This window comes from Phaseolus vulgaris, chromosome 1 (assembly GCF_000499845.2).
Source record: "Phaseolus vulgaris cultivar G19833 chromosome 1, P. vulgaris v2.0, whole genome shotgun sequence".
In the NCBI taxonomy this organism is placed as follows: Eukaryota; Viridiplantae; Streptophyta; class Magnoliopsida; order Fabales; family Fabaceae; genus Phaseolus; species Phaseolus vulgaris.
The window spans coordinates 18,300,691-18,316,350 of NC_023759.2; the positions used below are offsets into that span (position 1 = coordinate 18,300,691).

Genomic DNA, 15,660 nt, shown 5'->3' on the forward strand with positions numbered 1-15,660 from the left:
GGCCCGGGCCATTTTCGAGTCGGGCGGGCCCGGGCCGATGTCGAGTCAACTGGGCCCGGGTCGATGTCAAGTCGACCGGGCCTGGGCCAAAGTCGAGTCGAGAGGGCCCGGGTCGATGTCGACTCGAGCGGGAGACGAGCGAGACTGGACCGATTTCTAGGCGAGTGGGCTCGGGCCGATGTCGAGACGACTGGGCCTGGGCCGATGTCGAGGCGACCGGGTCCGGGCCGATGTCGAGCCGACCGTGCCCGGGCCGATGTCAAGCAAACTGGGCTCGGTCAGATGTCGAGCGGGCCCGGGCCATTGTCGAGTCGAGCAGGCCCGGGCCAATGTCAAGCAAACTGGGCCCGGACAGATGTCGAGCCGAGTGGGCCCAGGCCGATGTCGAGTCGAGCGGGCCTGGGCCGTTGTCGAGTCGAGCGGGCCCAGGCCGATGTCGAGTCAACCGGGCCCGGGCCGATGTCGAGCCGACCGGGCCCGCGCTGTTGTCGAGCCGACCGGTCTCGGGCCGATGTCGAGTCGACTGGGCCCCGGCCTTTGTCGAGTTGATCAGGCCCGGGCCTTTGTCGAGCCGACCGGACTCGGGCCAATGTCGAGTTGAGTGGGCCCGGGCCGTTGTCGAGCCGAGCGGGCCTGGGCCAATGTCGAGTTGTGTGGGCCTGGGCCGATGTCGAGGCGAGCGGGCATGGGCCACTGTCGAGCCGACCAGGCTCGGGCCGATTTTGAGCCGATCGGGCCCGGGCCGATGTCGAGCCGAGCGGGCTTAAGCTGATGTCGAGCCGAATGGGCCCGAGCCGATGTCAACGGGCCCGGGCTGATGTCGAGTCGTTCGGTCGAGGCTGATGTCGAGTTGTTCGGGCCTAAGCTGATGTCGAGTCGTTCGAGCCGAGCCAATGTATAGTTGTTCGGGCCCAGGCCGATGTCGAGTTGTCCGGGTCGGGGCCGCTGTTGAGTTTTCTGGGCTCAAGCCGATGTCGAGTCGTCCGGACCCGGACCGATGTCGAGTCGTCTGGGTCAGGGCCGATGTAGAGCCGAGTTGGTCTGTGTTCAAGTTGAGTCGGCTTAGGCCCAGTTCGAGCCAAGTTAGTCTTTATCCATATCAAAATGGATTTAATGTAATTGACAAAGTGGATTTAATATAATTAACAAAGTGGATTTAATCTGGATTCAATCCACTTTAAATGGATTTTAAAAAAATCCAAATATATTTAATCTAGTTAAAGTGGATATGGATTTTAAATCCAATCCACTTATTTGAATTTGGATCTAGATTGGATTTTGGAAAATCCAATCCATGCCCACCCTTAGCTAGTACCTGTGTGCTTTGAATGCTGGTTTTCATGAGGAGGTAACTCTCTTGAGCTGGCTGAGGGGTGAGGACGGTTGTTGGTTGCAGGTGCGGGAAAGAGGTTATTTTCAATATAAGAAATAAACAATAGAGTAAATTTTTGGATAGGCTTGTTCTCTGGTTAGTGCTGCAAATCTGGGTCATAATACATGGTCAGGTTTATATACCGGAGACCTTAATTTTTGGAATATAAGCTCTCTCACAGCAATTGTCATTAGCTAGTGATGCTTTTATTTATTTTCGTTTGAGAATAATGGCTCAATTTTTTGTTCGTTTGCATGCCTTCACAGGCTCTTTGTAGAACCAGTGGTATAATAATGTTGTCTGGGGCACATATAGTTGATGGATTGGGTTGGTGTTTGTTTTTTGGATTATGCAAAAATTATGATTCTTTTTACTAAAATATTTTTTATTTATTTATATTTTATTTGTGGATAGAAAAACATAACCCCAAATTTAAAGGATTATTTAAGATTGAACATAATTGTAGAAAAAAAATATGAATAAATAATTATTCAAGAACTTTAGTCAAATTTTTATAATTTATAAGGTATCCAATTTGATGAACTTACATACTCACCACAAATTAATCATAAATAAGATATTAAAATAATCTATTTAACTTAATACTAATAAATAATATTTTTTAAAATATGTTTTGAATTAAAAAGTATATTGAAATATTTTTAATTTATCAAAACATATGATTGACTAGTTTGAAAAAAATGGTTTCAAATATATAATAAAAAATTAAAAAAATTAAAAGCAATTGTGTTACATTTACTGCTATGACCAATGTTTTTTGAATGCTTCGTAATCGACAGAATACTTGTCTTAATTAATATGGGAAATGCGAGTGCTGATAAGTTGACTCATTTAGGATTTATTCATAGAGAATCTTTTCATTGGTATAATAGGCTACCATCTAGTCTTTTCTTCTATGTAGCACAGATACTGACACAGACACTGATACGACACAGATACGGAGATACGTAAAATCTCTAAAATGTAGGACACGGGAACACAAATCTATATATTATATAATTATGAATTATATAAATTGACAATAAAGATTTATGTATACAAGTATATTCCAGATTTTTTTTAGCGGAAAGATGTTTTTCATGACTGATTCACAATGATTTGTTTCTTAGTTTTATAATCATAATAAAAATTTATACAATAAAATTTGAATTTTGAGAAAATTAATGTATTTTTCCTTTTTAAAATTGTGTTAGAACTGTACTAGAATTATCATAAATCTAATAAATATTTTTTGAATTGGACACTTCACGGATACGTGTCCTACAGGTGTCATACGAGTGTCGGTGTCCGACACGAGTATCGGACACCGACACGCCATTTAAGAGAAGTAAGTGCCCGAGCTTCGTAGCTTTTCTTAGAATTCTTTATGAATAGATATAGTCTACATATTATCGTTTTTGTTAACATATAAGTTTTTGTCTAATCCTCCCATATTTTTGTATTTTTTTTTTCTTTTTTCTTTTTTTAATAATTTTTTTTTCATGTGATGCCTAATAATTGTTGTTACTTGAGATATCAAACAGAGTTGAAATGTCAAGTTGCATAATAGGACTAATATGAAAACTTTTATTTAAAAAAAGCAATTTAATAATACGATAATAAAAATAAAATTATAAATAATATGCATACATACATATAGATAAAAAAAAAATTAATCTCTACATTATTCTGTTTGGACAGATATTTATTAAAGGAATTCAACTCCTTAAATAAATCTTAATATTCTACGAAATTAATTTCTAAATAGTGGTTTCAACATTCACTGAAAACTATTTTTTTTATTTGCTATAATTTAGAAATTTCCATTTTTAAATATTTTAATCAAGTCATTTATCTCCACACACATGCATGAAGGAAAAATTATAGTTTCACAAAAAAAAGTCATATATTTTTTTCTTTTCTCTCAAAACATTATTTATTAATAATAATAATTTTATTATTTAATATTAATTATTAAAGTTCATATTACCTTTTGCTTTAGGAGGGAGTTCACACACTTATTAATTATTTTACATAACCACTATACAATCAAATATGTTATTATTTTATGTGAAGATTTCATTTTTACTTTTATTTTCATGTATTATTATAATCTTTCATTAAAAAGAATTGTTAGGTATTTGATTGAATAAAAAAAGTGGTAAACAAAACATTTTTCTTAATAATACAAGTGAAGGATGCTTAACAAATTCTGGTTTAAAATATATTATGATTGTTATGTTTTTAACATAATCCATCGAATTTTTTTTATGAAAAACTAATAATAGAATGTTATACACTCCAGACAGAAGAAAATATATTTCGTATTTTAACTTGTAATTACCAACTCGCATCCTACAGCAACGTAATTATTTATTTTTTACTAATTTTTATCACTTACTATAAAATCAAATATGAATATCTCAAGTTGTTCATATATAGTTATTTATTTAGTTTTTCATTCAACTGAAAATTTATAAAAGATAGAATATAGAAAGTTATTCAGGGAGAATGTGGTAAAGAAAAATGTGAAACATTCAATAGCCAATTTTTTTTTAGGAAAAACAAACTTTAGAAGATATGATATGGTGGTTTCCTTGTGGATGTTTATTTGCTTCCTTAAGAAATGTTACTTTTCCCAACTGTATTATCAGATGCATTAATTAATAACTTTTTCAAATTTCTCCATCCTTTTTGAGTTTATCTTTCAGTAAAAGATTTTACTCTCAGTAATTGTAACATGTTCTCTGGGATATCAAGATATCACAAGTCTTTGGTTCATTCAAGAAATGGATAATCAGTGTAACCAATAACCGGGTCATGAGAGTAGAATTTGTTACGGTTGTATTTGTTGAGAGGGGCATCTAGCTCAAATCTTTTTGGCAAGTCCGGATTAGCCAAGAACAACCGACCATAAGCAACAAGATCTGTCCTATTTTCAGCCACAGCATTGATGCCATCTTCTCTGCTGTAACCTCCTGCAGCAATAAAAGTTCCACTGAAGGCCTTTCTCATTGGGACAAGGCTGTGAGAGGACTCAACTACTTCAAGAGCAGTCTTCATTCTTGGCTCCACCATATGGCAATACAGAATATTATATTTACTGAGGGCACTAGCCATGTACACACCCAATGCTCTGGGGTCTGAATCTTCACACTCTCCATGTTCTGTAAAAGGAGATAGCCTTACCCCAACTCTTTCTGCCCCTATCTCTTTTACAACACTCTCAACCACTTCCAAAGCGAATCGACAACGGTTCTCAAGGGATCCACCATATTCATCACTTCGATCATTCACTGTATCTTTCATGAATTGCTCAAGTAGGTAGCCATGAGCACCGTGGATCTCAACCCCATCAAAGCCTACACATGAGATTTGTACCATTGTTAGATACTTAAACATTATCTAAAATTTGAACATCAGCACATGCGTGGGAAACTTTGTTATGTTACCAGCTTCAATCGCATTCCTTGCAGCGAGTCTGAAATCATTGACAATATGAGGAATTTCATCTGTCCTTAGCCTCCTTGGTAATTGTGTTTCCCCATCGCTTTTGCTTCCCATTTGTTGTTTCAGTGGCTTGTCGGTTGAAGATATCGGAGCTTGCCCATTTGGTTGAAAATCTGTTACAAATTAACAAAATTGAGCACATGCAACATTGTTTTCGATGGTCCACTCACTCTAAATCATACTAGTGTAACTAGTTTCCCTCCTGAAGTATTTTGTTGATAAAAATGGCAAAGTATGCCATAATATCATCCCAAGTGCAATATAATTTTATCTTTTGATAGAAGTAAAACTACAAGTCAAATCTAAAAATATTAGACATCACCCAAACTCAATCATTAAATCATGAGCTAAATTTATATATAAACACTTCAAGTCAACAAGTTTGTAAGTATTATATAGTAATCATTCAACTTTTTCATTTATAATCAAGGTGACTGAAACTCGTATTTTAAATTTTTTATTATCCTCTCTAGCATAACCTTTATAAAATTTGGGCATTTCATATTTGGCAACAGAATTTCACAGAGTAATTTATTCCCATGTTGAATTTGACAAAGGGTGGTGAAGAAAATAAAAGCACAAAATCTGAAGGGAATAGGTTCATGAAGTTCTCCATAGAATGAAGATGTGAAAAATACCTGTAGTTGAGATCCTTCCAACATGCCAAATCTGACAAAAGAAGATACCACCTTTGGCATGGACAGCATTGACAATGGGTTTCCATGCTTCAACTTGCTCTTTTGTCCATATACCTGGTGTGTGTATCAATCTTGATATGGATAACAAAAGTGACATTAAAAGGTGTATTGTTTTTGATTGATGAATTAAAAGGTAACTTAAAAAAAAGTTACCCTTGAGCAGTGTCAGAGACACCAGTAGCTTCACTGATCAAAAGTCCTCCCGGAGAAGTTCTCTGAGAGTAATACAATATGGCATGAGGCTGAGGAACATTATTGTATGATCTCTGTCTCGTGAGCGGTGCCAAAACAACTCTGAAAAAATAACCCAATTTTTAAATTACAAGATACATGAAACATTGAATTTAAAAGCAGTGTTTTGGAGTATGATGCGTGTGAGAATACCTATGGGAGAGAGTGAATTTACCCATTTTGTAGGGCGTAAGAAGAGGAATGGCAGGGGCATCAGGTTCAGCAGCCATATATGATTGCAAATTGCAGATTGTGTGGTTATTGATTGCCGAATAAGGAAGAACCAAGTATTTAAATATTTATAGATGGAGAACCAAAACGTGGTAGTTAGATTATGCGCGTGCCAATTTACACTAACAACCTTCGCTCTGGTCAATGCTGCACAACCCTACTCTTCTAATACTTTCTACAGGCAAATGCTTCCTACACCCAATCATTTTTTACACGCACCCAACATATTTTTTTAGTTTCCAAAAATACCCTTAATTTCGAAAATAAAAATCCAGAATTGAAAATAATATATTCTGGAAAAATAAATCCGGAGTGATTATTGAGTTTTGGAAATAAAAATCTTGAAAAAAAATTAAAATTCTATTTCGGACAAAAAAACTAGAATTGAAAAATAATACATTTCGGAAAAAAAAATCTGAAAAAGAAATTATTGTGTTTCGGAAATGAAAATCTGGAAACAAAAATGAAAAACCCATTCCGGATAAAAAAATTCGTAATATAAAATTTCGTTCTGGAAAAAAAAAATCCAGAATACATATTTTGGAAATTTTTTTTAAGGAAAGTTTCGTCTTTTCAGCTGGAATTGGGTGGGTGCAGGAAGCAATTGCCCTTTCTACAATGGTGGAAGCTTGAATTCAGATCTGCTATCTACCTATTTAAAATGACAACTTTTGCAGCTTCCTTTCTATTCTTATTTCAAAATTTTGATTTTTCAAATTTATTACGATTTTATTATCTAAATTAAAAAAAAAAAGATTTTGGTCCTTTCATTTAAAAATATATGTTAAAACAAAACTGGATAAATTAAATTTTTTATAAATTTAAAATATTTAAAATTGATATCAGTAGGTTTTAGAAACTAAAAGTATAATTTAGCTTTATAATTAAGCAACTAGTGTAATTCGTTGGTCTATTACAATAATCCCAATAATTTGTTTTTGCTAGTAACTATATGTAATAATGTTGGAACCAAAACATTCACAATTCAGTGATGCTAATTCTCTAAACTATTTTCTTAAATATAAAATTGAAATTCATACATCTCCTAATTTAGATTTTGTTTGAACTAGAAAACGAATTTAAAAGAGTAGATTTGAAGGAAAAACGTTAAGAGAATAAGATTATTTGGATTAAGATAGATAGAATGAAAAATGTATGAATGTTTGTAAGTGATTTGAATGTGATTGAAATTGTATTTTTTTATTGTAAAAAATATAAGATTAAAATTTACTTTTCTATTAAAAATTGTTGAAAAATTAATTTCATTAATTTATTTATAAATTATAATTATTTTAATTAAAATATTATTTTCAGTACTGTACAAGAATTAATTTCAGAAAAAATATACAATGTGAGATTGTCAGAGCATATTTATAATTGTCAGAAAAAAAAATTCTGTTTAAATAAAAATACGAAATATATAATTTTTTTTTAAATATTTAAAATCCTAAAAAAATACAAATTCTAAATATTTAATGTTCTATTTCAATAAAAATGTGAAATATATAAATTTTTTAAAATATTTAAAATTATAAGTAAATACAAATCCTAAATTATTTAATGTTCTAAAATTCTTAAAATATTTAAAATTATAAGTAAATAAAAATCCTAAATTATTTAATATTTTATTTAAATAAAAATTTGAAATATGTAAAATTTTTAAAATATTTAAAATTTTAAATAAATACAAATTAATGTTCTATTTAGATAAAAATATGAAAGATATAATTTTTTAAAATATTTAAAATTCTTAAATAAATACAAATCTTAAATTATTTAATGTCCTATTTAAATAAAATTTTAAATATATAAATTTTTTAAATATTCAAAATCCTAAATAAATACACTTCCTATTTAAATAAAAGTTTGAAATATATAAAATTCTTAAAATATTCAAAATCTTAAATAAATACAAATCTAAATTATTTGATTTTTTATTTCAATAAAAATTTAAAATATTTAAAATTTTAAATAAATACAAATCTTAAGTATTTGATTTGCTAATTAAATAAAAATCTTAAATATTTAATGTCTTATTTGAATAAAAATAAGAAATTATATAAATTTTCAAAATATTCTAAGTTATAAATAAATATAAATATCAAATTATTTAATATACTTTTTACATAAAATTTTTAAAATATATAAAATTTAAATTCTAAATATATAAAATTTCTAAAATGCTTCAAATTATCAGAAAAATTGATTATGGTTGTAATGAATATAGATATTAAATAAAAAACTAGGTCAACATCAATTATAATTCAAAAAAACATAACACAACATTAATTATCTATAAAAAAATAAAATAAAATAAATTATGGCAAATACAACATGGATGTTAATGTGGTTTTGGTTTCTCTCCAAAAGAAAATAAGAAACACCACGGCATAACCTTCACTCACAAATTTTAAACATAAATCAGCAAAAATAAGAAAATAAAATAAGATAGTCGAATTATTTATTTCTATTTTTCGTAGTGGTTAAAATAACTGGATATAAAGAAATACAGATATGTTGAGGTGAATAATAATAATACCTAAACAAAGTGTTAATAAAATGTAAGTAAGAATATAAAATAATGATATAATTATTAGTTTTGATTATCGATGCATGAAAAGCGTAATGGATGACGTTTTTCTTGAGTTTGAATTTTGGTGAGAGTCGCCTATATGGACTTTACTCATCTTAACCAACATTCATCACTCATCAATTAAATCTTACAGATCAATTCAAACACCAACTTCCTATTAATACTTTCAACTTTATTTTAGCATAAGTTTTAGGTTAAACAGGATCCTTCACCTTTACACTATTTACGTCAACGACTCAATTTCGGTATATTTAAGGTAAAAAGTGAATGGAAAATGATTTTGTTTTTATTATAGAATAGATAATTAGAAATCAAAAAGAAAAAAACTTAAGAAAATTATGAATAATGTGATTCATAAAATAAATTTTACAAATAAGTAATATAACATTACAAATTTATTATAAAATTAAATTAAAATGAAATATAATTAATTTTTTTATATATAAACAAATTAAAATTTATGTAAAAATATTTTATAAATTTTGACACATATAAAATTCTTAAATTATTAATTTTTTTAAATAAATATAAATCTTAAATTATTTATTGTCTTATTTAAATAAATTTTTAAAATAAATAAAGTTTCTAAATTATTCAAAATCTGAAATAAATATAAATCTAAATAATTTCATGTTCTATTTAAATAAAAATATTTAAATAAAAATCTGAAATAAATAAAATTTTTAAATTATTCAAAATCATAAATAAATACAAATCTTGAATTATTTAATGTCTAATTTAATTAAATATATGAAATAAATATTTTTTTATAATTATTTAAAATCTTAAATAAATACTAATATAAATTATTTAATTTCCTATTTTAAAAAGAATTGATTTAAATAAAAATTTTAGATTCTAAATTATTTAATGTCCTATTTAAAAAAAATATGAAATAAATTTTTAAATTATTTAAATTCTTTAAAAAACAAATTATAAAATATTTAATGTTGTATTTGAATAAAAATATTAAATAAATTTCCAAGTTATTTAAATTCTTTAAAAAATAAAAACCCTAAAATATTTAATGTCCTAAATTTTTTTAAAAATATGACATAAAAAAAATTCTTAAATTATTCAAAATATTAAATAAATATAAATCTAAATTATTTAATTTCATACTTTAAGGATCTGTTTGGATTGGGGAAGGGATTTGTGAGGATGAGAAGGAGTGAATTTGTGAATATTAGAGAGGATGTGTGAGGTTGTTTGGATTGAGGGATGATGGGTGGATTTGTGAGGATAGTTTATTGAGATTTGTGAGGATGGTTTATTGAGATTTGTGAGTAATGTGATAGTTAGAAGGGAATTTATAAATTTTTTTAAAGGTGTAAAATGTAAGTTTACAAATTTACCCTTTCTATTAAAAATATTTAAATAATGAGTTATGATATATTTTTTTTTTAGGTTTTAAGTACTATCAAATAACTTTTTTAGGTTTCAACTACACAACTCCAACCACTCAAGATATAACCTGAAAAGCAAGAGAAAATATAAATATAAATTTTTAAAAATTAAAAAAACCAACAAAAAAAGAAACACAGTAAGAGAATCAATTCTCTATGTAGTTCAAATACAAGGAGAATCGATTCTCAATGGCACCAAAGAAAACAAAATCGATTTTGGGTGTTTTATAAAGGCATGAGAATCGATTCTCTCATGAGTACAAAGTCTCAAAAATTGATTTTCATGACTAAAAGCTAAACAAGAATCGATTTTTCTCCCCATACAAAATCCCCAAAATCGATTTTTCTGTATGACAAAATCGATTTTCGTTCTCACACATTGCATGCAAAATCGATTTTACCTTTTCCAAAATTCTTTGATTCCTTGCACAGTGCCTAATTTGAGAAAATTGTGATGCATGCACATGTTAGGGTAAGGGTATCAACGTAAAAACGTATGCTCCTACGTATAATCATATCAAATTCGCGCATTTGTGTGAAAATGACAATTTGCTAGCTACCCGCTCCTCCATCCACACAGGCACACCTCCAAAACAGTGGAAACAAACAAGGTACTCGCTCGCCAATCTTCACTCCAACCTCATCCGCAGAAGCAAATGGGGGCATAAAAAAAATCTGAAATAAATAAAATTCTTAAATTATTCAAAATCCTAAATAAATACAAACTCTAAATTATTTATTACCCTATTTAAATATAAAGTTCACATAAATAAAATTCCTAAATTATTTAACATCTTAATTAAATATGAACGTAAATTATTTTAATGTCATATTTTTAAAAATATGAAATAAATAAAATTATTAAATTATTGAAAATCCTAAATAAATGCAAATTTCCAATTATTTAGATATCAATTTAAATAAAAATACAAAAGAAAAAATTCATAAATTATTCAAAATCTTAAATAAATATAAATCATAAATTATTTAATCACCTATATAAATAAGAAATTTGAAAAAAAAATTCTAAATTATTCAAAATCTTAAATAAATATAAATTTTAAATTATTTAATGTTCTATTTTAATAAAATTTTAAATTATTTAATGTTCTATTTAAATAAAATTTTGAAATAAAAAAATGTTAAATTATTCAAAATATGAAATAAATACAAATCTAAATGATTTAATTTAGTCTTTAAATTTTGTTTGAAATAAATAAAATTTCTAAATTATTCAAAATCATAAAGAAATACAAATCCTAAATTACTTAATTTTGTATTTAAATAAAAATATGAAATAATTTTTAATATTTTATTTGTTACAATTATTATTTAAGATAATTATATTATTTTTATTACTATAAATAATTAAATGTTAAATCTTAATTTTATTTGTATTATTACTTTTTTTTATCTTATTATAATTAATACTATTATAAATTATTATTGTTTTTAGTTTTTATTGTTTATTTTTATTAATAGTATTATAAAATACTTTTATGTATAAAATATCACATTTTACTTCTACTTCTCTTCTCCTCCTTTTTCTCATTCTTCTTTCTCCTCTTTCCCCTTCTTCTTCTCCTTCTCCCTCTCCCTCCCTTTCTCATTCTCCTTCAATTAAACAACTAAACAACTGTAACTAGGGTTAAGAGCACAAAACATCTTTCATAATCGATTCTCTTGCAAGCATAATCGATTAGCTTGCACAAAATACACACAACATCGATTATGAAATTCATATAATCAATTATCTTCTAAAAAATGACCCATAATCAATTATGGGAAATGAATAATTGATTATCCATTAAAAAATGTCACAATCGATTATGGTTGCTTCAATATGTCTTGGATAATCGATGTCGTATGTTTTTGCTACCATACATAAGTAAAAGGAGGTTAAAATCGTATTTTTGGAATGCATACATGTCTTGCGTTGCCTTTCTTTGCATTCGAGCGAGCCACTAAACAATAGTCATCTCGCTTTTCCTCGCTCTCATTTCGTTACATATCAGTGGATCCAAACGCGGAGCCATCCAACTTTTCGATCGTCATAAATAGTCAATCACCAGAACGAAACACAATGTAAATGAACTTCCCATATTTTTAAAGTTATCATTTTAATTTTAATTTTATTTAAAATAAATTAACGTTCTTTTTGTTTAGATTTATGCTAACATTGTTGAAAGGAACCGTAATGTTTTTACATTCTACAAACCACTTGACAATCTACTTTTAGGAGTAATATAATTATTAAGAAAATAAACATTTTGTATTTGTAAAGAAAAAAAAAGATGAAAGGTAGAATAATGGGTTATAAACGTTGGCCAGATCAAGTGGGGAAAATTAAATGTTCAAAGATTTTTGCAAAAGATGAGTTAGAGTAATATTTTTATAAAATCAACTAATTAGAATATTGAAAAAAAAAATTAAAATGTAGTTAACCAGAAGAAACTAGAAAATTTAATTAGTTAAATTTTGTCAGATCAATTAATAAATCAGTTGAACTTTTGATAATCAAGAAATACTACATGAAATTTGAAAGCAAAAATGTAAAGAGAAAGAAAAAAAGAAAGAGAATCACACACGAGTTGTTATATTGGTTCACTATTTCTCAAGAGCTACATCTAGTCCTCAACCACACCAGTTAAAAATTTACTAAAACAAAGATTAATACAAATCTAGACAGTCACGAAAACAACTCTTGAATCCTACAAGAACTTTTTTCAAACACACACAAGACATACTACGTAAGTTAGACACCTTATCTACTTTTGTATACCACCACACTTAGAGTTTTTGAATTAAGAATGAATACACATGAGTTTATGCAGCAGGAGGCTAAAATATTTTCTTCATGATTCAAAAGTTCAGTTAAAAAACTTTTCTTTTTCTCAGAAGTATGAAAAAAGCTATCTATTTTTCTGTCTTTGAAACCTTTCTGAAAACAATATTTAAACTTTAAAAATAGTTTTGATTTGGAATTGAAACAGTTAAATTTATTAGATTAAATATTTAAAATAATATGTTGATTTTACTTAAGAATGAAAATAGTGAATTGAAGTCAAGGTTTAAAAATCAACATTCTTCTATCAAACAAATTGTTAGTTTTAGACAAAAGGTTACTTCTGATAAAAACATTTTCCTGAACTTCAAAAGTACTTAAGTGGTTTTGATAAATTGATTCGATAAATCAACCAATTAAAATATTGACTTCATTTCATAAAGACTTTAGTTAAGAACATTTTAACAGACTAATATGTCAATTAACTTATTAAAATCCTCTTAACAAGTTCCAAAACAATTTGAAAAACATATTTTGGAGTTTTTCTTTTAGGATAAAAAAGTTTTGGGAGGAGAGCAATAAACAAAATACAACAAAATCAACTGAATATACAACTACAATCCTCATCTTCATGAAATGATCTTTGGATACATCAGATATATCTCAGTGCAGTCTTAAAGTCTTACAAACTCCCCTTATTTGATGAAGATAAACCACCAAATGATTGTGTATCTAATTTTGATGAAGATGCGTTGCAAAAGGTACAAGTAAAACACAGAGGCCAAAAAATAATATAGCAACAATACACCATAAGAATACACACATTTCTCCCCCTTTGGCTTCTTCAAATGGAAACTAATACTAGGGAGAAATAGAAAAAAACATCAAATAAAAAATTTAAAATACATAATAGAAACATAACAATGTTCAACAGAAAGATAAAAATGTTAAACATGAAATGCATAAAGATGAAATGCAAATCCTAGTCCTCCTTTCCATATTGAAATTTTGCAAGTTTTTGTTGAAATTATAATGGTCTCTTTGATCACCCAATATGGTGTCTAGACGATTCAACACCATCCTTTCAAATGAAGACAAAGGTTCACCATGATCAATAAGAGGAATATAGGGAATCAGTGCATGCATACCATTAACATTGTATTCAATGACACTTGGAACAAATGAACTACCAACATCATCATAACTTACCCACTTGTCACTAGCCTTAATAAAACCCATTTTGACCAAAGTGCCATTGTTCATCTCATGACTTAGTTTGATAGCTTCAAAAAGTTATTCTTTATGATCAATTTCAAAATATTGAAGGAACTTAGATATCAAAATGGCATAGGGAAACCTATAGTCTGATAGTCGTTTGGATTTAAATATGTGGTCTTTTATTACATATATCCAATTTACCTTGACCTTTGTCATGATGCAATATATCATAACTAAGTCTTCTTCAGTGAGAATGACATGATTACTCCCCCGTGGTGTGAGCATCCTTGTAGTAATGAATGCTATCAATCGTTCATTCAACTTGAGACCCCAATGTAAAAGCCTTTAACTTGAGAGTGTGAATTCCTCAAACAACTTTTGTAAAATTGAATTTTGTTGAAGTCTTCAACAATGCTTGTGTTTCCTTTGCCAACTTGTGCACCAGAAAACTTTATCCTAGTGATAGAAGGCCAGACGTTAGTTTTTATGACCATGTCTACTCCTTTAACTTGAGACTTTAAAGTATCCACTTCAAAAGTGAGATTAGTATAGAAAACTTTAACAAGATCTGGAAATATATTAGCATTGAGTTCCAGAAATCATTGAAGCTTTCGGTGTTTCAGAAGCTTTTTGACATCTTGTAATTGTTATTTCTTAAGCCAGTTGAGACTTAGCAGTTTTTGGAATGTTGATGAGTTTACTACTCATCTAATGCAAGAAGACAACGATTTTCTCATTATCTCCTAGAAACAGTTTTCCAGAGGCCCAAACCTAGTTTGCGAAATCTCTCTACTGGATTTAGATCTCTTCCTTTGTGGTGATCGTGAATAAGACATTTCTTACAAAGTTATGAAATAATGCCTAATAGAATATGAGTGAGATTGGTTTTTTTTAAGAAGAATGTAATTAATTGATTAGGTAACCATCATTGAATTTGTAACTAACTGCAGTTTTTGGGAAACTACATAGGTCAATTTTCTTCTAGTCAGATTTGACTAGCCTTTCTTGATAATAAAGGAAAGTAACATAGTCAACACCCAAAACAACAAACTTTTTAACAATGCAATCAAAAGAAGACACGTAAGGTAGAGAATCAATGTAGTATGAAAATTTTAATGGTAAATTTAATGTACCGAGGGTAACATTTCGTGGTAAAAGTATTTACATTAGACAAATTATTATGCAAAATAATTAATTCTCCTAAGAAAAGTAACCCTTTTGATGTACTTCAATCAAATGATAAAAATTTAGTAATCTATACATTTAGAAGTTGGATCAATCCCTACCTAGAGGTTTGGTAAATATATTAGCCAATTATTTTGCAGTTTCAATGAACTTAATTTTGTAGGTACAATTGGCTCCAAAAGGGGAAGGGGTTGAATGGAGCTTGAACTTAATTTGACTTTTTATCAACACAAAGAAGATTATAAGAGATAAGGGACAGAGAAAAGTATACACAAGGATTTATACTGGTTCACCCCAAACGCTAGGGCTATGCCTAGTCCCCTTAAGCTCCCCGCTTAAGAGCCTTAAGTATTATACACCTATCTAGATACACTAGTATCCTCCATCTCTTCAGGTACACAAGTATTTTAAACCACTCTAGGTAACAAGTC

The 15,660-nt window shown here is 29.3% G+C and overlaps 1 protein-coding gene across 1 annotated transcript; it reads right to left on the bottom strand.

The window, feature by feature from the left end:
• Positions 1-4,005: 4,005 nt before the first annotated feature.
• On the bottom strand, positions 4,006-6,181 carry LOC137813719 (12-oxophytodienoate reductase 2-like). Its single transcript, XM_068616125.1, has 5 exons — positions 5,965-6,181; positions 5,734-5,874; positions 5,521-5,651; positions 4,825-4,995; positions 4,006-4,734 (listed from the first exon to the last, which is right to left on the bottom strand). The coding sequence occupies exons 1-5, from the start codon at positions 6,039-6,041 to the stop codon at positions 4,151-4,153; spliced, it is 1,104 nt and encodes a 367-aa protein (XP_068472226.1). The 5' UTR covers positions 6,042-6,181; the 3' UTR covers positions 4,006-4,150.
• Between the last annotated feature and the right edge of the window lie 9,479 nt (positions 6,182-15,660).